This window comes from Zea mays, chromosome 1 (assembly GCF_902167145.1).
Source record: "Zea mays cultivar B73 chromosome 1, Zm-B73-REFERENCE-NAM-5.0, whole genome shotgun sequence".
Lineage (NCBI taxonomy): Eukaryota > Viridiplantae > Streptophyta > Magnoliopsida > Poales > Poaceae > Zea > Zea mays.
In genome coordinates this window covers 27,836,471-27,863,360 of record NC_050096.1, presented here as the reverse complement: position 1 = coordinate 27,863,360, position 26,890 = coordinate 27,836,471, and the positions used below count along the sequence as shown (strand labels likewise).

At 46.1% G+C, this 26,890-nt stretch overlaps 3 protein-coding genes across 4 annotated transcripts; 1 reads left to right on the top strand and 2 right to left on the bottom strand.

Annotated features, from left to right (window-relative positions):
* The first annotated feature begins 862 nt into the window (after positions 1-862).
* On the top strand, positions 863-2,657 carry LOC100279836 (uncharacterized). Its single transcript, NM_001152790.2, has one exon. It carries the CDS (start codon positions 912-914, stop codon positions 2,469-2,471), a length of 1,560 nt encoding a protein of 519 aa, NP_001146262.2. The 5' UTR covers positions 863-911; the 3' UTR covers positions 2,472-2,657.
* Positions 2,658-3,443: 786 nt separating this feature from the next.
* LOC100273765 (uncharacterized) lies at positions 3,444-7,577 on the bottom strand. The gene is given in 5 exon segments (NM_001148170.1): positions 3,444-3,672; positions 6,823-6,881; positions 6,967-7,072; positions 7,174-7,223; positions 7,321-7,577. Coding segments are annotated over 5 exon segments (405 nt in total). The 5' UTR covers positions 7,456-7,577; the 3' UTR covers positions 3,444-3,617.
* Positions 7,578-7,767: 190 nt separating this feature from the next.
* LOC100382193 (uncharacterized) lies at positions 7,768-24,373 on the bottom strand. Of its 2 annotated transcripts, none has more exons than NR_159445.1 (11): positions 24,098-24,373; positions 23,773-23,841; positions 22,630-22,725; positions 18,911-19,035; positions 18,638-18,833; positions 18,175-18,350; positions 17,768-17,897; positions 17,362-17,499; positions 9,870-9,937; positions 9,672-9,762; positions 7,768-8,382 (listed from the first exon to the last, which is right to left on the bottom strand). NR_159445.1 is itself a non-coding variant. In NM_001366777.1 (11 exons), exons 2-11 carry the CDS (start codon positions 23,827-23,829, stop codon positions 8,166-8,168), a joined length of 1,317 nt encoding a protein of 438 aa, NP_001353706.1. In that variant the 5' UTR covers positions 23,830-23,841; positions 24,098-24,373; the 3' UTR covers positions 7,901-8,165. The 2 variants fall into 2 exon arrangements, 1 of the variants encoding a protein (NP_001353706.1); NM_001366777.1 differs by having other exon boundaries at positions 7,901-8,382; positions 17,339-17,499.
* Positions 24,374-26,890: the final 2,517 nt, after the last annotated feature.

Genomic DNA, 26,890 nt, shown 5'->3' with positions numbered 1-26,890 from the left:
GACCTTCATCCCTTTGATCTGCCCAAAGAATAGATTAAAGGAATAAGATTATGAAAGTAATAGATCTTCGAACATGCTAAAAATATGTGGAGAAAACAATCATTATGTTCTCTTTATTGTTGCTTTTTTGTTGTAAATAGTTGTAAATATACCTTCATAAGTAAAAGCAACAATGCCAGAGGTGGAGAAATCACAACTTCGAAGGCAGAACAATTCCAGGCTAAGCCTCTGGAAAAATCGGCGCGTGTGCATGACAATGTACATCTATTTATAGTGGTAGGGTACAACTTTATAAAAATTACAATCATGTCCTCAATTCTATACATATGAAATATAAAATCAACTAAGCATTATTGTTATTTCCTTCATAGTCGTGAGTCTCGAGGATCTCATCTTCTATCTCTATTGACGTATTCACACTGTGGAGCCGAAGGTTATTGCTTCGTCTTCATGTCTGCGTGTTGGTTGTACATCATTGTCCGACAAAGGTATCATTCATCAATTGCTATGTTGTATCTTAGACCGGCTTATAAACAATTGTCAAATTAATGTTTTGAGGATCTTGAGATAGGGAAGGCCTCAACATAATACAAACTTATTTTTACTATTCTTGTGTTTTTACTACATTAGCAAATACGAGCCGTAGTTCATTTCAGGCTTTCAGCCGATCCCTTTTGGCTAGTACAAGTCTAGAAAGCCGAGCAGGACCACGTCGAGGTCGAGCGATAACACGGGCCGCAGTGCCGGTCATATGGGGCATCAAACAAAATTCACGCACGTGGCCAAGGCGCTTCCAGACAGCGAAAACCGCTTCATTCACTAGTCACCACTCTTTCTTGCACCCCTTATCTTTTGCCCAGTACTCCAGTAGGTACAGACATAGACAGAACGCACCCTCCAGTAAAGTCCCCATGGCTGCTTTCTGGTTGCTGCTGCTGTTCGTCGCTAGCGCAGTCCTTGTTCTTCGTACATGGAGAGCTCAAAGCTTCGTCAACAAGGCGCGGCAGGCAGGGCCGAGGTACCCGCCGGGGCTGGAGCCGTACCCGCTGATCGGGCACCTGCCACAGTTCTTGGCTAACCGGCACCGCGTGCTCGACTGGATGACCGAGGCGCTCGCGCGCCAGACGACCACGTGCACGTTCGTGCTGCGCCGGCCGGGAGGCGTGCGGGGTGCGATCACCGCGAACCCGGCGAACGTGGAGCACTTCCTGCGCACCAGCTTCGACCACTACCCCAAGGGGCCCCGGTTCGCGTCGCTGCTGCACGACTTCCTCGGCCGGGGCATCTTCAACGCCGACGGCGAGGCCTGGCGCGCGCAGCGGAAGGTCGCCAGCCACGAGTTCAACACGCGCTCGCTCCGAGCTTTCGTGGCGCGCTGCGTGCACGCCGAGCTACACGGCCGCCTGCTCCCGCTGCTGCGCCGCGCCGCGGCGTCCGGCTCCCCCCTCGACCTCCAGGACGTGCTCGAGCGGTTCGCGTTCGACAATATCTGCCGCGTCGCCTTCGACCACGACCCTCGCCAGCTCCCGGACGATGGCGACGACACGGCGGACAGCAGCTTCGCCGATGCGTTCCGCGACGCTGCGAATCTCAGCGCGGGCCGGTTCCGGTACGCGGTCCCGGGGTTCTGGAAGATCAAGAAAGCGCTGAACTTGGGTTCTGAGAAGCGGCTGCGGGAGTCCATCGCCATGGTGCACGACTTCGCCGATCGCATAATCCAGTCGCGCCGGGAGGAGATGTTGAGCGCCGGTTTTGAGAAGCACGATCTTCTGTCGCGGTTCATGGCTAGCCAGGACGAGACCTACTCCGAGTCCAAGGTGCCCCTCCGCGACGTGGTGATCAGTTTCCTACTCGCGGGGCGCGAGACCACGTCCTCGGCGCTCACCTGGTTCTTCTGGCTGCTGTCCTCGCGGCCGGACGTGCAGCGCCGCATCCGCGAAGAGGTCGCTGCTGTGCGCGCCCGACGGGCACAGGACGACGTCGATAGCGTCGTCGGGTTCGATCTGGACGAGATCCGCGAGATGCACTACGTGCACGCGGCCATCACGGAGTCGATGCGGCTGTACCCGCCGGTGCCGGTGAACTCGCTGCTGGCGGAGACGGACGACGTCCTGCCCGACGGCACAGCCGTGCGTGCAGGGTGGTTCGTGGCGTACAATTCATATGGGATGGGGCGGATGGAGTCGGTGTGGGGCGACGACGCGCGGGAATACCGGCCGGAGCGGTGGCTGAACCCCAGAGACGGAACGTTCCGGCCGGACAGCCCCTTTCGGTTCGTGGCATTTCACGCGGGGCCGAGGCTTTGTCTGGGCAAGGAAATGGCGTACATCCAGATGAAGTCCATCGTGGCGTGCGTGCTGGAGGAGCTCGACGTGGCGGTTGACGGCGCGTACCGGCCCCGGCAGGTTGCGTCGCTAACGCTGCGGATGGCGGACGGGCTACCTGTGACCGTGAAGCAGAGACGGGACTGACGAGCTGCTGTCACAAACCTGCAACTCCATCAGCCACCCATGAAGCCTCTGCAGCAGCACAAGGCAGGCAAAGCTGTTGTTCACCGACGAGCCTGAACAAAACTGTGGTTTGCTCAATGCGCTTGTCTCTGAACCAATGTTTTCAAATCGTCTCATTAATCGTGGATAGTCGCGATTAATCGTCCAAGTCAGTTTGGACCAATCATGATTATCGCCCACGCCCAAATCATCCGATATCACGACTAATCGCCCTAGTCGGTCGAACGACCAACAAATCGTCCGACTTGAAAACATTGCTCTGAACATTTGGAAATGGTGTGCCGCGTATACGTGAATAAATCCACTAAATTCGTCTATTTCTCTCGGAAAAACCTCTCGGTTGCTTAAAGTTCAAAGTTAATTCGTATAAGATGCGAACAAAAATCAAGATCCAGTCTGAAATTAAACACAAGAATATTCTTAGGCTCTTGGGTTGCTGTTTAGATGTAGAAATTCCAATGCTGGTCTATGAGTTTGCACCTAAATGAAGCCTCTGCGACGTCCTTCATGGTACCCGACACACGGCAGGGAAAGCAAGGTAATGGTTGCAGAAGTGAAATAGAAATGTATGCCTTTCAGTGGCTTATTATCTATTGAGGCTAGTTTGGAAACACCGTTTTCATAAAGGATTTCAATTTTCACAAGAGAAAATGAACTAATTTCACTTGGGAAAATAAAAATCACTTGAAAAAATGAGGTTTCTAAACTAGTCCCAAGAGTGTGAAATAAGGTTTCCCAGCGGCCAGTGCCCTGGCCCCTAGTTCTTTTTAGACTATTTACAAATTTCCACGGTTGGTCCGTTAAAAAACTCCCTCAGTTGCCCCCTTAAAAAATCCCTCAATTGGTGCTGCAAGTGTTGGCTAAAATTATTATTTCAACGAATTGTAACTTTGTGATATTCATATGCACGAAATATTGGTGTGGCCAACAAATGAATCCAATGTTTAATTTGCATTTGTAAGTTTAATATAAGATGATGCACCGGTGATGCTTTGAGAAAAAGCAAAGTCTGGAATTACAATTCCATTATCTAAAAAGATGCATGTCTGTTCAAGATTGTAAATAAAATTTACAGCAGACTAACAGAACCTTTTTCTTCTCATTCCTTCATGAGTAGCTGAAGGATCCCTTCACACCATCCAAGCTTTCTCCAAGGGATGATCTGAAAAAAAAAACAAATGTGTGTGTGTGGGGACATGATCAGGTAACCAACTTCAAGGCCAAACAGTCTAACGCTAAACAGAAAAAGAAAACCATACAATGATTATAACTATTACAACTTTGATATCTTAAAGGAAAAAAAGATACGTTTATGAAAGAATGCTTGAAACTAGAGTTCGGAAACTGAAAAGAACAAAATGAATAATAAAAACTGCAACATAAGAATCCAAATGTGAGTACATCAAGCAAAGAATCCTCTCGAGAAATCCATGTGATGATTATATCTATTACAGCTTTCATATCTGGAAGGAAAAATTAGAATTCCAAAAGAATGCCCGAAGTAGAGTTCGGAAACTGAAAAGAACAGAATGAATAATAAAAACGGCAACATGTGAATCCAAATGTAAATATATCAAGAAAATAATCTTCTCGTAGAGAACTATTATCCTAGTTTCTAGACTACAGATACAAACTGTCCTAATTACATACTTCTAGTTGAGTGAGGAACAGTAGAGACTGAAACTTCAGTTCTACTGTAGTCTGCAGTTTTGGAGGTTGGGTAATTTAGACAATAATCAATAGGGCAGGTTAAGCCAACGTTTGATTGGTGGAATGACATTGGGTGAAAATACTATGCTCATGTCAGGGCCTAAGGAGGCCCACGGAGGGGCTTTGACAGCAGCAACCATGGGTCCTTCAAGGGGATTAGATAAGGATAGTTAGAGATAAGATTAGAAGATTAGTTGAGATTATCTAGGAGATTAGTTGAGATTATCTAAGAAGGTTATCAGTTAGTAATTGTTGAGAGTTTTTAGGAGAGTTTTAAGGAGATAAGGATCTCTAGCTAGATAGGGACAGCCAGTTGGCCTATTTATGTAATCAATGGATGAGAAATAAAGGAGGCAAGAATTAAAAGTGAGAAACCCTCCTCTTGCTCGGCCGTGGGGCCGTGGGCAGAGGCCCCCGGCTGACGTTCCTGCCCATCGATATCACTCTCCAATCTCTCACCGATCTAGCGACCATAACATCTGGTATTGGCTAACTTGAGTTTCGATCTGATCCCATGGCTTCTGCTACCAATTTCGCGGCGTCATCCTGGCAACTGACATCCCCATCTCCATGGACTGTGCCGCATGTCACCTTCGTCATGCCGTCCTGGCAACCGACGTCCCCATCACCACGGGCCGCGCCGCATGCCACCTTCGTCACGCCATCCTGGCAACCGGCGTCCCCATCTCCATGGGCAGCATCGCCTGCCAATTTTGTCACCACATCCTGGACGCCGGCGTGCCTATCTCCAGGGACAACGCCAAATTTCGTTACATCATCTTCGTTGACGGCGTCTCCGTCCCCATGGACGACGCCGCTAGGGGCAGTCACGGCTCAGCAATCACCAGCTCCATCGATGGAGGACTTGTGGACCAACATAAGGGTTGATCTCGCAAAGATGCAAGCGACGCTCCAAAAGGTTGAGCAAGGGCTGCTGCAAATCAAGATAGCAGTGCAACATGAGCAGGACCAGTTGGCGTTGTCTGCGCGGCTCCGGACGTCGACGACTGTGGGCATACAAGCTGCTGCTCGTGGCTTCCTTGCGCGACGGAGAGTGCGGGAGATGCGCCGGTAGATGCTCAAGGCAGCCTTGGTGACGATTGAACTCAGCACACGGGGGCGCGACCTCGCCCTGTCGGACGGCCATCAGCAGCGGCACCGGGCCGCTATCTCCAAGTGCGAGCATGGTACGTGTCCCGCAGGCGACGAACTTCAACTCTACGGCAGCGGCGGTAGGGAAGGCACTCCCCTCGTCATCGGCAAGGGCGCACTATTTAGCGCCACCACATTCCGCTACCGGCCGCCACGAGGGCGCCTCCGCTGGTTATTGTCGCGACCTATTCCAGGTGCCCGTCCATGTGCTCCCTTTTCGTCCAGATGGCGTCCATGGGATCCAGGTGGCTGCACACGTGCAAGTCCAATGCGCGCAGGGTGTCCGCCTTATCTTATGGGGTCAAAAAAATTCAGGTTCGGAATAATAAGATAAGCCGAGATGTAAAAGGCTTGTGTTCTAGGTGTCTGGTTTTGGGTCAAGTAGACTCGGTCTTTGAGCACACGTCATGCTGCAACTCGAGGACGAGCTGCTTATCCAGGAGGGGTGTAGTGTCAGGGCCTAAGGAGGCCCACGGAGGGGCTGTGACAGCAGCAACCATGGGCCCTCCAAGAGGATTAGATAAGGATAGTTAGAGATAAGATTAGAAGATTAGTTGAGATTATCTAGGAAGGTTATCAGTTAGTAGTTGTTGAGAGTTTTTAAGAGAGTTTTAAGGAGATAAGGATCTCTAGCTATATAGGGACAGCCAGTTGGCCTATTTATGTAATCAATGATGAGAAATAAAGGAGGCAAGAATTAGAAGGGAGAAAGCCTCCTCTTGCTCGGCCGTGGGCAGAGGCCCCCGGCCGACGTTCCTGCCCATCGATACCCCTCTCCAATCTCTCACTGATCTAACGACCATAACAGCTCACCTACCTACACGCTATTTACCCCTTTAGACACCATAGTTGCTAGATAGAATACGGTAAACAAAATTGAGTCAGATGAGTTATAATCTACTTTATTTTTTTAATTTGCTCATAGCACCTACTAAGATTTACAGATAGTTATGATAAAATTAGTAAATGAAGACTATTAAAAAGCACAGTTGTATGAGAAATGAACATATCCTTGGGTCTGAACATTCCTACTTGTTCCTGATCACTCAATACTTCAGTTCTCTTCCTAGTCATGTGGTTTTATTGAATGTTTAGAGAGCTAATCAACCATGGGAGACATAGTATCACTATCATTTCCCTTCATTTACATATGCACCCACAGTAATGCATGTCAATACCTATGTTTCTGTCTTACGCATTTTCACATTTACTATCTTGATCAAGGGCCTGATTCTATAATTCCAGTCAACAATAGTATCACATTTTATGATTCGTATGTTTAAGATCAAGATCGTATGATTGAGATCTTATGTAGACTCCAACCCAACTTATAATCTACGACTTGACAACCTTAACGACAATATGATCCTTCAATCTTCAACACAAAGCAGCCCAATTCAACATTTGAAACCCCAAACGAACATGTTCGATATGTTCTGGTCATTCTTACTTGTGCATACAATACTTGTACTCCTGGCTTCGAACATAGTCCAACTCCCCTTCCTCAAGCTACACAAGGCAGCCAAGCAAAAAAAATCAGTAAACCAAGTATATCGCAGCTGCTGAAACCCCACATCCTGATGCCACCACTCACCGGATCCCCGCCGTATATGAGGTCGTAGCACTCCGGCGAGAGGCAGCGCAGCACGCAGTTCTCCTTCTCCGTCGGCGAGTACCTGCACACCCATCCCCACAGCCCGCTACGGCACGGCCGAGAGAAACAAACCACCGTCAGAACTCAGAAACATCGCGTCAGATGCGTTCCACTGAATAGTAGAGAACACATCATACTAACACGTACTTCTCGACGTCGGTGTAGCAGGCCTCCTTCTTCTGCCGGATCTCGTTGTCCTGCGCCACGGAGTTCGGTAAGCGCGATGGGATGGATAGAGACTAGAGAGGCGGGCGGAGGAGAGATGGCAGGGTCGGGTCAGGCGGGGAGACGTACGGAGATGGGGCGGCGGGAGGACTTGGCGGCGGCGGAGACGACGAGGAGGGCAAGGGTGAGTACTAGAAGATAGCAGGCGGACGGGAATCGCCGTGGATTCCGGTGGGACGGATGCGACGGCCGCCGGGAAGACATGGCACCGTGTGGATCCCGTCAGCTGGCTCGAGCTGATGTCGCGAGCCTTCTGCTGCGGGCTGCGGCGCTTGTCTCGGTCTGGAAATCGATCGAACATGGCAGAGGCATTTGAACTACTTCGTCTCAAAGCGAAATGAATCGTTTTCATTTGAACACGGCAGAGGCATTTGAACTGCTTCGTCTCAAAGCGAAACGAATCGTTTCCATTTGAACATGACAGAGGCATTTGAACTGTATGGATAGGAGCATTTTTTTTGTGAATAGGAGCATTGTTGTGTTTGTGAATTGTGATTATTCCAATTCGTCTCGCGTCAGAACTGTTGTTTGCATAAATTCAGTGCTTATGAATTATGTTGCAACAAAATCGTTAAACGATATCAAGCCGGGATGGTTACAAAACTTTGTGCAGACAAGATACATACAGTGTACATTAGCCTACGGCCATGTTTCTTCATGTCTTTCATGTGGCTTTCGTCAAAACTCGGAATTGCTGCAGGTGTCTTCTACATATTGGAATAATGAATCAAGAAATGACTAATGAGAAGCAACCCATATTCTGTTAACCTGTACTGCTGCGTCTGGATACCATACACTGCAAGCAAAGCCGGATTCTTTTCCCAGGACGAAGCTTTGCGCGGCAAAGTTACGTATTTATGATCATCATCAAAACTGTGATGTCGCAAACGTTCAGAAATGAAGACGACAGAAATTCACTCTGGCTCAACAGGTATTTCAGCTTGAGTTGGACGGTCAATGCGCTTCCCAGTGTACCTGAGTTTACTTCTGATTACAAATAAGAATATTGCGGTCATGAGGAATCCTTTTAATAGCAAGGGGACAGCCGTATCAGTTCCTCGGCAAGAATTCCATCCTGGGATAATAGGTTGCACACTGATTGAAGCAAATCTTTTATCACCTTTATCATCCCTAGAATGTAATGAATAGAATTATTAAATGGCCTTATCAAAAGTAAATTCAAGCTTTACAGAATGAGAGCAATGTAGATAAGCTAGGCATCTGAACCACATATACATATGGCATTGCCTTTAGATAGCATTTTTTTCCAAGAAAAAAGCAATTAGAGATTCCAAGAGCGCCAAGCCTGCCCTTTTCGTCATGCACTAGGTACTAAAACAACTAGCTTGGCAGATCAATACATCAACATAGTCTTTTAGTCCCAAGCAAGTTGGGGTAGGCTAGAGTGGAAATCCAACAAGATGTCACCAAAAAGAGAAAGAGAGATAAAGGGAAAGGAAAAAGCCATTGAGAGCACTAAAAGGAAAAATGTCTAATCACGGTTCGGGCACATGGATAGCTTCTTTCCAAGCACTTCTATCCAAACACCGATCAATTGGAATATTCCATTTCTTCAAGTCTCTTTTGATTGCCTCCTCCCATGTCAAGTTTGGTCGACCTCTACCTCTTCTTATTATTGTCCCGTCTTATGATGACTCTGTGCACCGGTGTCTCTAGGGGTCTCCGGTGGACATGCCCAAACCATCTCAACCGATGTTGAATAAGCTTTTCTTCAATTGGCGCTACTCCTAGCCGATCGTGTATGTCATCGTTTCTCACTCAGTCCAATCTTGTGTGCCCACATATCCAACGCAATATACGTATCTCTACGACACTTAGTTGTTGGATGTCGTCTCTTAGTCGGCCAACACTAAGCCCCATATAACATAGCAGGCCTAATCGCTAACCTGTAGAACTTGCCTTTCAACTTCTGTAACACTCTCTTATGACATAGGACTCCCGATGTTTGACGTCATTTCATCCATCCCGCTTTGATTCTATGGCTAACATCTTCATCAATATCACTATCTCTATGTAGCATCGATCCCAAATAACAGAAGGTGTCCTTTGGTACTACCTGGACTCCCAAGCTTACATCTTCATACTCACTAATTGTAGTACCAAAGTCACATCTCATATACTCGGTTTTGGTCCTGCTAATTCTAAATCCTTTTGACTCTAGGGTCTGACGTCATAACTCTAGCTTTCTATTTACTCTTTCCCGGCTTTCATCTACTAGGACTATATCGTCAGCGAAAAGCATACACCAAGAGATATCTCCTTGTATATCCCTCGTGACCTCATCTATCACTAAGGAAAATAGATAAGGGAAGATCAATAAAAAACAAATAATATTGGTGTAATCAGTATAGGCCTACTTAAGTTTCATGACAAGAAAAATAATGAGAAATGATGTCTACCTGAAAAAATTCCAGACACGTCCCCAGAATGATCTTCTCTTTGCAGATGGATGATGGTTTCTCTCCCGAAAATTTTCTATCTTTGTAGGTTCTGAATAAACCAAAGAAAAGGCACAGAACAGGCTCAGGACTCAGGAGTCAACCCGTGAGACAGATGCTAGCTACAATAATAACTCAGGAAAATAGATTAAACTTCACCTGGAACTGAGATATTCTGAGCTTTCTTTAGTGCAGCAAGCTCTTCAACTAGCAAACGTTCCTGGCCACTGTAGAAGTCAAAATAACTGTCTGAAGTTATACACCAAAAGTCAAAACAATATAAACCGAGACAGTATTTAGGATGTTAACATGGTATGTTTTGGCGTTGCATCGTCTGATAGAAATAAAGAGGATCTCTATGAACCAATTTGGATTCATTTCATGCCTAGAAGGTCAACCATAAAGCTATTTTTTTAATAAGACAAGTGATGGAGCAATATAGAAAGCAAAAGACTTGAAGAAGACTTACGACAAAATACCAAAGAATGTTATGTGATAGGTTTTGGACAAATATAAAGTTCCAACGAAGTATGTTGGACTCATTAAGGACATATATAATAATGTTATGACTAGTGTTCAAACAAGTGACGAGACACAAATAACTTCCAGATTAGAATAGGACTATAAGGGTCAGCTTTGAGCCCTTACCTTTGTGTTGGTGATGGATGAGATCACAAAGGACATAGAAGTGAATGTTGCTTTTTGCGGACGATGTAGTTCTGGTTCTGGTTGATAAACTCAAATAGGAGTGAATAGAAAACTAGATTTGTGGCGAGAAACTAGAGTCCAAAAGTTTTAGACTCAGAAGAACTAAAATCGAATAAATGAGATGTGACTTTAGCACTACTACTCACGACGAAGATGTTGGTTTTGAAGCTCAAGTAGCACCCAGAAAGGATTATTTCGATATTTAGGATCAATATTACAGAGAAACAATGATATTGATGAGGATGTTAGCTATAGAATCCAAGTAGGGTGGATAAGTGACGTCAAGCATCTGGTGTTCTATGTGACAAGAGGATAACCCCCACACACACAGCGAAGCTAAAAGCCAAGTTTTATAGGATGATTAGACCTGCGTATGTTGTATGGTGCAGAATGTTGGCCTACAAAAAGGCGACATATTTAGTAGATAAGTGTTGCAAAAATGTGTATGTTGCGTTGAATTTATGGTCACACGAAAAGGGATCAAGTTTGGGATGATGATATACAAGATAGGATAGGGGTATCATCAATTGAAGAAAAGCTCGTAGAACACCGGTTGGTTTGGATATGTCTAATGGAGACCTTCAAAGGCACCAGTGCGCAGTGGGATCCTAAGGCGCGATAGCAACAGGAAATGAGGCAGGGAAAAGTCGAAGTTAACATGAGAAGATGCATTAAAATAGATTTAAAGGATGAAATATACCCAAAGATTTAACCTTAAATAGGAGTGCATGGAAAACAATTGTCCATGTGTTTGAACCTTAACTTGTAGTTTGTCAAGAGCGTCGAACCCTTGACTCGCCGGGCCTTGGCTACGTAACTCATAGCCTTCGGCCGTCTTCTCCGGTAGGAGTATTCCTCCTAACCGCAGGCTTGAGAGAGAGAGGTGGGAAATGACTTGGTATTTTATTGCCCTCAACAGTGCTGCGCACCTGGGGATATATAGGGCCGGCGGCCACACAAATGGAGCAAGCTCCCTAATTATCCTCCCTGCCAAAATACTACTTTCCTACTTATTCCTTGCCATAAGTGCCAAATTGCTACTTTCCTACTTATTCCTTGCCATAAGAGCCAAATTGATACTTTCCTATTTATCCCTTGCCATAAGTGGCTGCTGCTTTCCTAAACTTGAGTGCCTGCCATCTGTGGCGCTGCTGCACTTTTGGCGCGCTCTGCTGCCCGCCGGATGTCGCGTGCGCGCCTGCGCCTTGTGTACGTCTTACCGTACATGACATCTCTCCCGGCCTCGAAAGACAGCTCGTCCTCGAGCTGGAAAGCGGGGAAGCTTGCCCGGAAATCCTCGAAATCCTCCCAGGTCGCAGACGTCACTGGTGCACCGTGCCACTGTATCAGAACTTGCCTAACGCCGCGAGCCAGGCGACCCGCCAAGACACGGAAAGGTGTGGACACCACTGCGCCGTTGAGTGAGGCCGGGAGCGCAGGTGGTTCCGTTGGTGGCGCCCCAACGAACTTCTTAAGGATGCCCACATGGAAGACGTCGTGGATTTTGGCGTCGGATGGAAGTTGTAGGCGTACGGCCACCTCGTTGATGATCTCCTTGACACGGTAGGGGCCGACGTAGCGGGGCTTCAACTTGCCTGTGGTGGAACGTGGCAGGGATGCCGATGGTCGTTGACGGAGACGAAGAAGGGCCCAGTCACCGACGTTGTAGACGACCTGCCTGTGATGCTGATCGTAGGCGCGTTTCTGGGATTCTTGCGCCTGATGGAGACGGTAGCGAACGTCGTCGAGGAAGGTGGCCCGTTCCTCCATCTCATGCGCCACCGCGGGCACGCGTGTGTCACCCGGCTCGTAGGACCGGATGGTCGGTGGGTCGCGGCCGTAGACCACCCGGAATGGCGTCTCGCGGAGCGAGGACTGGTAGGCAGTGTTGTAGGTGTACTCTGCCCATGGAAGCCAGCGGAGCCACTGTCGGGGTCGGTCGCCGGTGAAGCAGCGAAGGTACATCACGATGACGCGGTTGGCTGCCTCCGACTGGCCGTCGGTTTGCGGATGGAAAGCGGAGGACATGAACAACTTGGTTCCAGTCAGGGCCATTAGCTCCCTCCAGAAGGCCGACGTGAAGACGGGGTCACGGTCCGAGACGATGGACTGCGGGATGCCGTGCAGCCTCACCACCTCGGCGCAGAATGCTTGCGCCACCGACTCCGCCGTGTATGGGTGCGCCAGCGGGATGAAGTTGCAGTACTTGCTGAAACGGTCGACGACAGTGAGAATGACCGTCTTGCCGTGCACGCGGGGCAGAGCTTCGATGAAGTCTATGCCGATGTCCGACCACACCCCATCTGGGATCGGCAGGGGCTGTAGGAGACCAGCCGGACGTAGGTGATCTGACTTGTATGTTTGGCACGTTCCGCACGCCCTGACGAATTCCTGCACAATGACGCACGTTGGGAAAATGAAAGCCGTGCCGTAGTCGATGCAGGGTGCGGTGGACGCCTTCGTGGCCGTCATCGTGTACAGTGGCCACGATCTCCCGTAGTAGGGGTGAAGTGGCTGGGATATAGAGGCGTCCCTCCATGGCGACCATCCCACCGATGATGGACCATGGTGTTGCGCGCGTGCCCGCGCGGATCTCTTCGTAGATGGCGACGAGGGCCGGATCCGTAGCCTGTGCCTGCCGCAGGCGCTCGATGAAGTCGAAACAGGGTGCTGAAATGGCCATCAGCGTGCCCTCGTCGGGGTCCCGCCTGGATAGTGCGTCGGCGACGGTGTTCGTGGCGCCCGAGCGGTATTCGACCGTAAAGTCGAATCCCAGAAGTTTGCCCACCCAATGGTGTTGGGGAATCGTGGCCAACCGCTGGTCGAGGAGATACTTGAGACTGAAGTGATCCGTCTTGACGATGAAGTGCCGTCCCCATAGGTATGGCCGCCAGTGCCGAACGGCCTGGACTAGGCCGATAAGTTCGCGCTCGTAGGCGGCGAGGTCGCGGTGGCGGGGTGCAATAGGTCGGCTGAAGAACGCGACCGGGTGTCCCTCCTGGACGAGCACCCCACCGAAGCCTGTGGAGGACGCATCGCACTCCACCACGAACCGCTTGCCGAAGTCGGGCATGGCGAGGACAGGGGCGGACGACACGGCTTACCGTACATGACATAGTTTCTGTTAGGTTTCAACTATATCCTACCCAAGCTTGCTTGGGACTAAAAGGCTCTGTTATTGTTGTTGCAACATGTTTTTCTCTCGAACATGCAGTAGAGCTACACATTATTATATTAAGAGAACAAAACACGAGAGAGATCCTCATGAAAGGACCACATAAACCCATGCTAACACCATAACACAATAAGAAATGCTTTTGCCAAATTAGAATCCAATTATCTATAGTTCATACCAGAGGAACCACTATGCCTAGTGGAGATATGTAAAGCCCAAAATTTTGGATCAGAGAAAAATAATGATATAAATAAAAATATATAATTATGTTAGGATTTTGGGAATTTTTCCTTGAAACCTTTGGAGATTTATTAATTCCCTTCCATTTTCATAATCGATTAATGGAGTAAAATTAATCAATTTACCCATAAATAAATAAAAAAATGTGCATCTCATGCTGGGATTTTTGAGTAATGCATTTAATCTAAAAGAGAAACCCTAGTGTGAATTTGAATTCAAAATTTTTTACCTTAAGTCGAAAAACAAAACAGAAATGATAAAAAAATTAAAAGAATGGAAAGTAATAACTATAATAATAAATAATAGTATTATAAACAGTAGAATCTATATTCACATTAGGATTATGTTTGAGAATGGGAATCTGAAATTTAAAACAGAAAGTTGAAACAGGTTTGAATTTGAAATAGGATTTTGAAATTTTGAAAGAAATAGAAAAGAAAAAGAAAAAGCCTCAGCTGGGCTAGTTTTCCTCCCTCCGGCCCAATATCGTCTCTACTTCCGCACAGCCCAACTGTGGGTTTTGGCGCTGACGTGCGGGCCCCACGTGACAGCCCCACACCTACAGTCTGTGTCCACGCCGTGTTGCGCTGACTTGTGGGCCCGCCCCGTCGGCCACTCAGTCGCGCCCACGCGGACTCGTCCCTGGTGCAAATGACGCATGGGGCCCGGCCGTCAGTCCCTCCCGTTCCGCGCGCGCACCGTCTCGCTGATGGGTGGGGCCGTGCTGTCAGTCGTCTTCTTCCCAAAGCCGACCGTAACAAACCACGCGTGATTCCAGGAAATCCGATGGGATTCATCGCGGTATGGTTATGGACGATGCATGGATTCCCTAATCCGCTCCGCTCGTCTATTTAACCCAAGCATCACGGCTACCTCGACCCATAATACGCCTCGCCACCAAGCGCAGAGAAGAAAAGAGAGGGGACTGCATGGCCGCGGTTGGGCTCGTGTCCACACCATCACCCATAATCACGGTAACCATCTCCTTAAGCGGTTCGAGTTCACCTATGCCACGATTAGTGCCCTTTGGATTAAATTGGGAAGGCGCCGGGGGCCCTGTGTCGGGGCTCTCCATCATGGTCGCTATGCGGAGCCATGGTGCGTTGTGCAAGACTTTTTAGCATGCTAGGCCAAGGCGTGATGGAGGTCAATAGGTTCAGCATGGTCGGGACTTCGATTAATTCGGGTCCGGGGCCAGGATCCGTGTGTAGGTCAATGTTTCGCAAGTGTCGGTGTGCGGTCTGGGTGGAACTCTGCGTCCACCGCCGTGCTGAGCTGATGGAGGAAGAAGACAACTGGTGGACCGTTGAGCGGGTGATGAGCGGTGGAGATTAGATCAGATGATACCAATTCGTTTTGGTAAAAAAGGGAGTCGTTAGATCGTGATCCTACGGTTCGAAATAGATCACGCCTTCATTAGGTCTCGGGCGTCGGATCGAGATCTGAGGGCAGTCGTGGTATACCGGTTCGTAATCTGATCACGACCACTGATCAAGCGATCTACGGTCCGCGATCATCGATACCCCTTCGCCGCGGGCGATTTTATTAAAGAGACCCTGCCTTATTTCGAAATAAACCTGTCGTCCGGGGAGTGCTATAGGGAATTATAAGTCCTAATATTTATGATTGGGACCCCGAGCTCCCTGGTTTTTGTGTCTGCAGTCCAGAATCTTTAGAGAAATTCAGAATAAAAAACAAAAAAATGATTTCTAGTATAAAAATAATTCTAGAAACTTGTTTAATTCATATTTAATTCAATGTAACTCCTTTTTGATCCATTCCAGTCGCATTAAATTCATATTAATATTGTTTATCATCTGGTAACCTTGTTTTGTCATGAAACATAGATTAAAATTATGCACTTAATTTATTCTATATTAAACACCTAAATCTTTATTTTTTCTCGAAAGCGCAGGAGAATTGCGCCTCATAATATATTAAGAAGAGATAAAAGGGGGCCAAGAAAGACCAGTACAAAACAGCCTCCTTACGGAGGCCAGTAAGAAGCATACAAAAAAGAATCCATTAGAGTTTCCTTAGCTCTCAGCTAAAGGTACAGCTAGATGGCAAAGCCCCTTGGCACCAGCAATCTCCCATTGCATCCTTTCCTCATTAGCAGCTCTAAGACTCATGGCAACACTGGGGTTGCAGCCATCAAAAACACATTTGTTTCTATGCTTCCACAAGGTCCAGGCTCCAGAATGATAAGGGAATCAAGCCCTTTTCTAGTGAGCCCAGCAGCAATATTCCCCACCGATTCCTACCAGCTAGATATGAGCCAACATCAGGTTGAGGAGCCAAAGAATGCAGACCAAAAATCCGTAACAACAGGTACCAGAATTCCCTGGAGAAGGAACAGGTAACAAGGAGATGATCAATAGTTTCATCTTCTTGATCACAAAAGGGGCACTTCTCAAGATGACTCAGCCCTCTTTTAGCAAGTCTATCCGCTGTCCAGAGACGATTTTGTGCAACCAGCCAGATGAAGAAACAACGTTTTGGCAAGGCCCAAGTTTTCCAGATTTTCTTGCAATAAGGGAAAATTACAGACCCCAAAAAGAAGCCCTCGTAAGCAATCTTTGTTGAATAGATGCCATTAGGAGCAATACTGAAAACATGTTTATCCTCAACCTCAGGCTGCAGCTGCCAACCTGAAGTCATGTCCCACAACTGAAGATAATCTGTTAAGACTCCCACTGTCAGAGGACCTTTAATATCAGAGATTCATTTTCTGTCTATAATTGCCTCATAGACTGTCCTGCTATAAATAATCCTCTTGGGTATAATATTATATAAACTTGGAGTAAGATATTTAATTCGCTTACCATATAACCACTTATCCTTCCAAAACTTTGTATTTGTGCCATCCCCCACCTCAGTAATGACCACCTCCATGAAGAAAGCTCTAGCTTTTTCAGGTACTTTTATGTGGAGATCAGACCAAGGGCTCTTTAATCGTAACTCCGATTTTAGTGGTTCTCGAACTTAGGATCTAGTTACGATGCGTAGAATATTATATGAAGTTTGTTCTTATGTTTGGTGTGATGTTAATTTTGCTTATAACATGTTTGTTTGTATTGCTACGACTAGCAGCGAGATTACGAGAATCTTGAAGACCAAGCTGGTGCCTGGGAATCTTGAGTCTGAAGCAAGTTGTGCCCTTGATCACTTTTCTTTACCTAATAATGTTCATGCTAATCACTGTGACATGCTCAGGTTAATTTGATGGGACCTAATAGGTTTCCCTAGTATTGTTATCCCCCACCTTGCAAACAGATGAACTATTGGGTACATTTGCTATTGCTCTACCTGGTTTTGGAAAATTAATGTTTTATTATGATCATGTTCCAATTATGTTGTTGTTTTAATTATTGTTCATGATAAGATCATCATGTTAATTGGATCATGGAGAACCACCCGAAAAAAAAGTGCTACCACAAGGGTGGTATGGGACGCCCTTGGCTGACTAATTAGGAAAGCTGTTAAAAAGTGCCAGAATTTGAACCTGATACTCTTCGGGATTTTCACCTTTATCATGAAGTAGTGATCTCCTCTGACATTAGGCTTCTTAATGTCGGGAACTCCCAGCTGAGAAAATTTTAAGTTCTCTCCAGGCTGGGTGCCAGGAGGAATGTGAAGATCCTTGAGTCCTTCTATTGTTTCAACCTGAAAAAATAAACTTACTAGCTAGGTTAAGCTGAACTGGGAGGTTTGCTAAAACTGAATAAGAATGTTGCCAGAACTATGGAATTGACATAAGTTAGACTTGAGTTCATCAAACACACGTCAAATTCGTATTTATTTTGACAACACATGGTATTGGTATACAAGGCATATTTCTGCTTAATATAATGATATACAACTCTCTTGCATGTTTGAGAAGGCATAATAATATAATATGAATGATGTTCCTGAAATCGAATTAACAGCTAACCTTCACTGTGGTACCTAAAATCACATCAGTATAATCAACTGAAGCATCTGAGTACAGATTGAGACCATCTCTGTGGATGCCTTGTTTTTTATTAACGCGAACAAATATATACAGGTCACCACTTGCACCCCTGCACAATAAGATAGAAATGCATAACATGTAATTCTGAAATGGGGCTGTCTATTTAAATGAGGTAGGTGTGGTCATGAACCAATTTTAGTAATAACTGAAATGGGGCTAACATTTCATCAGGTGGTATTACTCAGTTATGCAATTCAATCACCACCTTGTCATCTCATAAAGATTATAGTAGCGTAGCTTTAAATAGGTTACTCAAATCAAACATATAACAAACTACACAAATGATACATGACTAAGAGATTATATAACAGCTAACCAATGCTTACCTTTGCTTATCAACATTACCTCCACCACTAATTCGAATGGTGGAGCCATCATCAATACCTCCAGGTATATCTACTTTGATAATGCGTTCAATTTGGACTCTGCCCGAACCGTAACATTCTGTGCAATGTTCAGTAATTACCTTCCCGCTGCCTTCACAATTTAAGCATGAAGATATCTACAGAACGCAGCAACATAAGATATTGCGTAAGCTATATTATGTTGAACTTCAGTAAATAAAACTATAAAAATGGAGCAAACAGTAAGTTAGCAATAATGTTAAATAGGTTACACACACCAAGTAATATCATACATTTTGTTGCTGGTTCTTCTCATTTGGATTTAACAAAAAAAAAGAAATAGATGACAAATCCATTAATAACATTTTCTTGGGAGAAAGTACAGATGTGGTTGAAGCATTAAAAGTTATTCCAAGACATCGATTTCACGAAGAAATAACTACACCTGAGAAACTATACCAAAAGGTGTCCTTTGAGTTTTCATCAACCTGCCTTGACCTCTGCATCGGGTGCATTCTGTAATGTCATTGCTACATTTAGCTCCAGTTCCATGGCAGGTGCCACATGTTTCATGGCGAAAAACATTGATTTCACGTTTGCCTCCGAGGATGGACTCTTCAAAAGAAAGGAGCAGATTATAGCTGTAAAGTGGAAAATGAGTTGTAAATAGCTATTCAAGATCTAACATTCTGATACGGTGCTAAGTTGAAAGTGTTACCTGATGTTAAGTGCCCTATTGTCCTTTGCTTCTGCACTATAATGAAATCCCCCAGACCCCATACTATCCCCAAAAAGTTTGTCGGAACTACCAAAGAAAGCATTGAAGAGTTCATATGGATCAATCTGCAAAATCAAACAAAACTTGTATGATCAAGTCCATCAAAAAATTCAAACTATGACTCCTCTATTAACTAGCAGTTTTCCATTTTCTCAATCAAAGAAAATCAGGTTGATGTAGAAGTGGAGTTTCCAAGATCAAAACATTCGCTAAAGGTAAGGTGAGAAGCCAGTAAGTCCACCCATAAGAACATCAAATTGAACAGTTCTTACTGCTATTACATTAACTGGTGGGCATAAATGCACCTTACCAACAAAGAGGGTGTTGGCTACAGAAAAAAGAGCAGCTGTTATCGACTCCTTCTATGGTCGGCAGTATAGGCGTAACAAGTCTTAACTGAATCCGGATTATAAGGATCAGATAAGGCTTGGTAGTTCCATTAGATAAGGCTGGTCAGTTAGCTGGGGATAATGCTTGTGAATTATCCTGGAGAATAAGGTGCATGTCATCTATAAGGGCCCAAGTAGTTTGTACTAGGGTTTTTTATCAAGGAAAAAGAGTCCCCGGCTATGGGCGGCTCCTTGGTCACCGTGGCTGGTTACACAGCCAACGACGGTGCCGTCGGAGCTCCGACCACCAGCCGCAGTCCATATCCCCTGAGATCCCTTCCCCAATCCAGATCCCTCCTCCACTCTCCCCTACGCACTCCCAAGAGATTAGCTCATATCAATTTGGTATTAGAGACCTCCGGAGGATCGGCCATCATGCCCGCCTCTGATTCCGATCCTAAGATCCTGACCGACTCCCAGATCTACTTCTAGCGCAGACGGCCACCCTCAACACGCACATGGACAGCCATGACCAGCGTCTGCCGCGTCTGGAGGACACCACACCTGCCAGCGCCGAGACGGAGACCTCCCACCCATCTACGCGGCAGGGACATGGTGGCGGCGGTCGCGGCCATCAACATGAGGACGCACCCCGCCCACCTAAGATCAACTTTCCCTGCTACAATGGTGTGGGGGATCCTCTTCCCTTGATCAACAAATGCCGGACATACTTCCGCGGCATGGGGACACCCGCCGATGAACGAGTATGGATGGCGTCTCTCCACAAGGACGAGCAGGCGGCAGAATGGTACTGCACCCTGGAAGCCGACTATGGGCTCTTGCCATGGGCGCGCTTCGTCGAGTTTGTACACATGCGTTTTGGGCCACCTCTACGCACCAACAGCATGGCAGACCTCAAGGACTTGTATCGCATGGTGTCGGTGGAAGATTACCAGCAGCAGTTCCTCGCCTTGCTGTGTCACTGCACTGGACTCTCGCAGCAAGTGCGGACCAACATGTTCACAGCTGGCCTGGGACAGCCACTGCGCACCGACGTGGAACTTCATGCGCCCATAGATCTGCAGACAGCCATGAGACTGGCCAGAGCTTATGAGATATGTGTGCTCTAGAGTCACCCAGATAACAAGCCAAGCCGTGCAGCAGGACCACAGGACCACTGACAGCCAAGCCATCTCTGACTACCTCCCTGTCCAAATCTCCAGCGGCCAAACCAAGGTTTTTGTCGCCTGTCCCCGGAAGAACTTGCAACCAAAAGGGCTAATGGTGAGTGCTACAATTGTTCTGAGAAGTACTCTGCTGATCACAAATGCGCAACCAAAGGGGGTGTATACTTGTTGGAGATGGTTGACGATGAGGAACTAGAAGAAACAACTGAATTGGGCATCTCACTGCACGCCATTACCGGGATTGATGTGGCCGACACAATGAAGCTTCAGGTTACCATCAATGGACAGTCCTTGGTGGCATTGGTAGACACAGGGTCCACCCACACTTTCATCCGCAGATCCATCACATCGCGACTTGGGCTCCAAGTGACGCCTAGGCCAGGTCTCACAGTCAAGATAGCAAATGGTGATCAGGTGGCAAGCAATGGAATTTGTGACAAGGCTACTCTATCAATCGAGGGGACAATCTTCACTGCAACCTGCTATCCCCTACCTCTGGACGGCGGCTTCGACATGGTCTTACGTCTTAGGGGTGCAGTGGTTGCGCTCCCTTGGTCCGATTCTGTGGAACTTCTCCAAACTGGCGATGGAGTTTTGGCACCAGGGCCACCGGGTACATTGGACAGGCATTGGTGGGCAACAGTTGCTGGATTCAAGGCCGGTTCTGGACGCTCTGCTCATTTCCTACTCCGACATTTTCACTGAGCCCCAGGGCCTTCCTCCCCCACGTTACCATGACCATCACATAAGGTTGCTGCCAGGAACAACGCCAGTAGCAGTGCGGCCTTACCGCTACCCACCACTCTTAAAAGATGAGATCGAGTGTCAGTGTGTTGCGATGGTGCAGCAAGACATTATCAGGGAATGCAAATCAGCCTTCTCATCATATGTATTGCTAGTCAAAAAGGCAGATGGCACTTGGAGATTTTGTATTGGTTATCGTGAACTTAACATGAAGATAGTGAAGGATAAAATTCCCATCCCAGTAGTTGATGAGTTGCTGCATTAACTTCGCGAGGCAAAATTCTTCACAAAGCTCGACCTACGGAGTGGTTATCATCAGGTGCGCATGCATCCAAATGACATCGAAAAAACTGTGTTTTGGACACACCACGGACATTATGAATTCTTGGTAATGTAGTTTGGACTCACCAATGCACTGTCCACTTTTCAGTCATTGATAAATTCTGTTCTTCGCCCTTTCATCCGCAAATTTGTCCTCGTCTTCTTTGATGACATTCTAGTCTACAGCCCATCTTGGACAGCAAATTTGCAACATGTCAAACAGATATTCCACTATTCCAGGTTCTCAGAGAGCACAAGCTGGCCCTCGAACGGTCCAAGTGCTCATTTGGCGAGCCGACAGTCCCCTACCTTGGCCACATCATATCTGAGGACGGTGTCGCCATGGATTCCGTAAAGGTAGCAGCAGTGGAGGCATGGCCCCAGCCCCAATCCCTGCTGGCATTGCGTGGTTTCCTTGGCCTTACGGGCTACTACCGCAAATTTATTGCGGGATATGGCGCAGTAGCTGCCCCCCTTACTGCCCTACTGAAGAGGGAGGCATTCTGATGGACAACTGAAGCCGAAGAAGCCTTCCATCTGCTGAAACAAGCACTGATGACAGCACCTATTCTTCAGCTCCCAGATTTCGCAAAGCGATTCGTCATTGATTGTGATGCTTCAGGGACTGGTTTTGGCACAGTCCTCCACCAGGGTGATGGTGCTATCGCCTATTCAGCCGAGCAGTGGCTCCTCAACATCAGAAATTACCAGCCTACGAGCGCGAGCTAATTGGGCTCGTCAAGGCGGTTCGTCATTGGAGACCTTACATTTGGGGCCGAGCTTTCACAGTTCGAACAAATCATTTCAGCTTGAAGTATTTACTTGATCAGCGATTGTCCACCATATCACAGCACACGAGTCAGCAAACTGTTTGGCTACGACATCGAAATTGAATACAGGCCAGGAAAACTCAACGGTTGAGATCCCTTCCCCAATCCAGATCCCTGCCCCACTCTCCCCTACGCACTCCCAAGAGATTAGCCCGTATCAGCAGCTAAAGGAAAATAGATTTATATTCCAATATAATAATCAAACTGGTCAAAAAGGAAAATGACTTAGTGCTAAATAAATTGTGTACCCCATGTGTGCCAATATCTCCATTTCTGTAGTCACCGCTGAGCCCCTCTTCTCCAAAGCGATCATATAATGATCTTTTGTCTTGATCAGATAGAACCTGAAGAATATAATAGTACAGATCACATAAAAGGATGGTCATATGATAGCATCGTCAAATACTACCTATGGTTAATATCAATTGAAATTTCAGACAGCCAAATTGTCATGAGGTTGTATTTTTTTTATCGAACACCATGAGGTTGTATTTTGCTGTAAGAAATGTAAAGTAATAATGACTATAGGGAGTATCACATTTGTAAGTGTTCTGCTCACTGCTCTATATATTGCGTAGAAGCAGTCAAGTGAACTAACCAACATCCTAATACACTGGTTAAATACAAAGTAAATTCCATTATGATTCCAAGATATTATTGATAAACCAGCGAAAGAGCCTGTAGCGTAATGGTTAAGGCTTCCGAGTAGCACCTCCAGGTCCCGGGTTCGATCACCCTTGGGGGCGAATTTCGGGCTTGGTTAAAAAAATCCCCTCGTTGTGCCCCGCCCGCTCTCGAGTTACGTCCTACGTGCCACCCTCCGGCTAGGCCGTTGCAGAGTGGGCGGTAACGGCCCGCTAGTGATGGGGGGCTAGGGTTCGGGATTTTCTCGATCGGGACCATGTTTCGGTCTTTTCTTAATATAATACCGGGAGGGCGGTCTTTTCCTCCCCGGCCGAGTTTTTTTTATAGTATTGATAAACCAGGTTTGTAACATTAACATTTCACTGCCTTCCTTTAAAATGAAATTCAAACTATATAAGATAAAGGGGCATAAAACAGAAATTAAGTAAACAACAATCATGGTTAGGTCATGAGACATGTAGAGAGCCTATCATTTTTTAAGTAAAAGTCTTCCAAAAACTTTAAGGAATTACCGCTCCGGTTCAGTATACATCAGATTCTACACAAGACATGTCTAAGTTGATATAGTAGATTAATGTCTATCACTTAAGTAATACCAAAATCACAGATAAATTGAATCAATCAGGTTAGAATTAAACTAATCTAATAGGAAATATACACATGTTGCTAAACTAATATAATACTCAGTGCGTTCTAGTGCTATTCTCCTTCAGCACTTCAGCTGAAGCCACAAGGCTGAAGATTACCTCATATGCAGCACTGATCTCCTTGAACTTTTCTTCTGCTTCAGGACTCTTATTCATATCAGGATGGTACTGTAACCCAAAGCAAACCAGGGAAATATGGTCAATGTATGTAGCTTTGGTACTACAATTATAGACATGTCAAAAACAGATCCAACACAGCATGGGTTTATTTTCTAAACTCTTCAAAAATTATACTACTTCCCAGCATTAGTATCTAGGAACTATGTAGATGGCTCAAATTAATAAGCGTATGGAAATTAATACAGTATAACAAAACACCAATATAAACAACGCGGTAGGAAGAGGAGGGGGAAGCGCACAGCACCTTGCGGGCAAGAATCCGGTAGGCAGACTTGATCTCCTGGAGCGTGGAGTCGCGGCGGATGTTCAGCGTGGCGTAGTAGTCCTTCTCTCTACGCCCGGCCACAGGCGATCCCCTCCCGAATGCGGCGGAGCGATAGGTCCTTGCGCAGGCATGGCGGGGGAGGCGGAGCGGGAACGCCGCGAAGTGGAGCTTTCCGGAGGTGGAAGCCGGCGTAAGTTGCCGGAGAGTGTTAGCGGGACTAGCCGTCGAGCTTGGATTTGCGGGCAGAAAGAACACGGTGGCCGACATGGAACTGGACGGTGGCAAACGCGCCGCCGGCCGTGGGGGGTACATTTCGGCTTCTCGTAAGTATAGAGTATAGACAATACATTAAAAAATATTTAGCCACGATTTTAGTACACGGGGTCACATAGAAAATAAAAGGATACCGACCAAAACTACCCTAATTTTGTAGTCAAACCATGTCAAAAACTAGAGACAGTATATATCACTCGTTCCCTACAACTTCGATATACCGACCAAACAAGCTCGTCCTGGGGTCGACAGCACGTCCTGCCTGGCCACTCCTACCGGCAAACTTTCTGGTGATCACTGGAACGCTCTTTGCTCTTATGCTCTATTCTCTCATCGTGTGATTGTTACTGGTAGGACTAGTTTTTGGTGTCCTAAAATCGGAGGGATTGAAGGGTTTAACCTCCACTTTTTATTTAAAATTTAAATTGAATAAGAAGATGTTAGCCTCTCTAATAGCGTCTCCAAAAGCTTACCTGAAAATTACTCGTAAAAATTAGCTTTAACGGATATCTAAAAAATTAATAGGGATAGATTTTAATTTTTTCTCCAACAGATCTCTTAAAGCGATAGATTGTTTCTCGGGAGCTAAAAAACTCATTTATAGCTACAAATGAGGGAGTTTTAGGTCATGTTTCAATCTCAAAAAATAAACTTTAGCAACTTTTTTAGCTACTTTTAGTCATTTGGTGATCTAAACAGGAGAGCTAATGGTAATATGATAAAATTTAGCATCTATTAACCCATAAGCTGCTCAAGGGGTGCTAAAAGTAGCTAAACGTGGGTCATGGAATCCTATTTTCGACCCATACCCTCTAACTCCATTCTCTCTCTCCGTGTTAGGGGCATTGTGTTTTTTTTATTTTAATATGTTAAACTTTATTAGAGTAGTCCAAACACCATAAGGAGCTAAACTTTAGCACTTTAATTTATATGGCTAAAGTTTAGCAGGAAGTTAAATTTTATCCCGTGAAATTGAAACGGGTCCTTAAGGGCCATGAAAAAGTTAGGAGCACTCTAGGGAACTGTTGGAGACACATTTTTATATTTTTTCAAAAAAAATAGTTGATTTAGTGGAGACTTCTAGTGAGCTCTTGAAGATACTCTAATTCTCTCCGGTATTGTGGCCACTAAAAGTCAGTAATAGTCATAGCATTGTATTCTAGCGCGATGCCTAGTGCTCCAACAGTGACCTTGCCACTATTTTCTCGATCCTCGTGTCCACGTCAAATACGTAGACCTAAGACTGACTCCATCAGAGGCCATGCAAATCGAGCAACCATTCAAACATTTGGTTAACGTCTCTAGTTTGTCTATCCAGCCATATGACACACTCTTTCAACAGCACAGGCAAAAAGGCAGCAGTAGTATAGTCTAACAAATGGAGCGGATGGTAGGGTCATGTTCACAAACACAGAAAAAGAAAATGACTGTCCGCCACAGTACAAGCTAATATAGCTAATATAGCTTTCCTCTCTTTTTCCATCCTTTTTGCCTGATTGGTCTGGCTACCCTGTTGGAAGGTGTTTTGTACTGCTACAATAGCTCGTGGACAGCTATTTTAGCTTTACCTATCCATTTAGCTGCTATGTTGGAATCAGTCTAAGCGTTCATTATGTGCTTAATCATGGTCTCGAATCGATCCACATCAAACGTCGGTCTCTCGGACCAAGCTAGGCAAGAGCTCGACACTCTGAACGAAAAGCTCTTTATGCTCGCTCTCACTGTTGCTCCTGACTCGCACTGCGCAGCCTCCAAACCAAATGAAAGCCTACATTGTGGCCCAGTGGTGGACCTAGGATAGTCGAGTATAAAAAAATTAACATATAATACCGTGTATAATTCGGTACTATATATATCTAATTTCTATCGGTTCGATCGTGATTAGAAAATAACTATAATGTCACATAATGCATCTAGTTAATTAAATTAGGTTGCAAGTTATATAGATTTGTTTCTTTAGATCTAAACGTTGAAAGATACTTTGTTTTTAAACCAAATTGCAGGATAGTCGGAGGCCTATCTAAAACACCCCTTGGGTCCACCCTTGCTCTGACCTTCTCCACAGTTTGCTAAAGAACCAAAATCAGGAGTATTCCCCTCTCTCCACTTCCATTTGGAAGAACCAGGCACTCGTATAGTGCAGTTTTTGCTTGTCTAGCATCAAAAGACAAGCTTCAGACTAGAGTGAACCTAAAAAAAGGCATTGGGGAAGATGATACCTGCGAGACCCACTACGCCGCACCGGAAACAACCACACTCATCCTCTTCAGCCGCTGTGACTTCGCTATGACATTCACAGCGCTCGGCATCTAGATTATGGAGGAAGCTGACTGCAAAATGCTTCATCGTCTACCTTGTCCTCCAAATCTGCATGAACAAAATTTCAACACACTCTCATCCTTCTATGCTACTGACACCTTCGGAAGAGAAGGAACATCAAGATCTTCAGGGAGGACCAGCACATATCACTCCAATGCACTATGACCGTCTGCAGAGCCA

Coding starts and splice junctions, on each gene's coding strand:
- LOC100279836 (NM_001152790.2), top strand. CDS start 912: ATGGCTGCTTTCTGGTTGCTGCTGCTGTTCGTCGCTAGCGCAGTCCTT.
- LOC100382193 (NM_001366777.1), bottom strand. CDS start 23,829: ATGAATAAGAGTCCTGAAGCAGAAGAAAAGTTCAAGGAGATCAGTGCT. Junction 9,763..9,869: donor TCAGAATATCTCAGTTCCAG/GTGAAGTTTAAT, acceptor TGGTTTATTCAG/AACCTACAAAGATAGAAAAT. Junction 8,383..9,671: donor CGTGTCTGGAATTTTTTCAG/GTAGACATCATT, acceptor ATTACATTCTAG/GGATGATAAAGGTGATAAAA.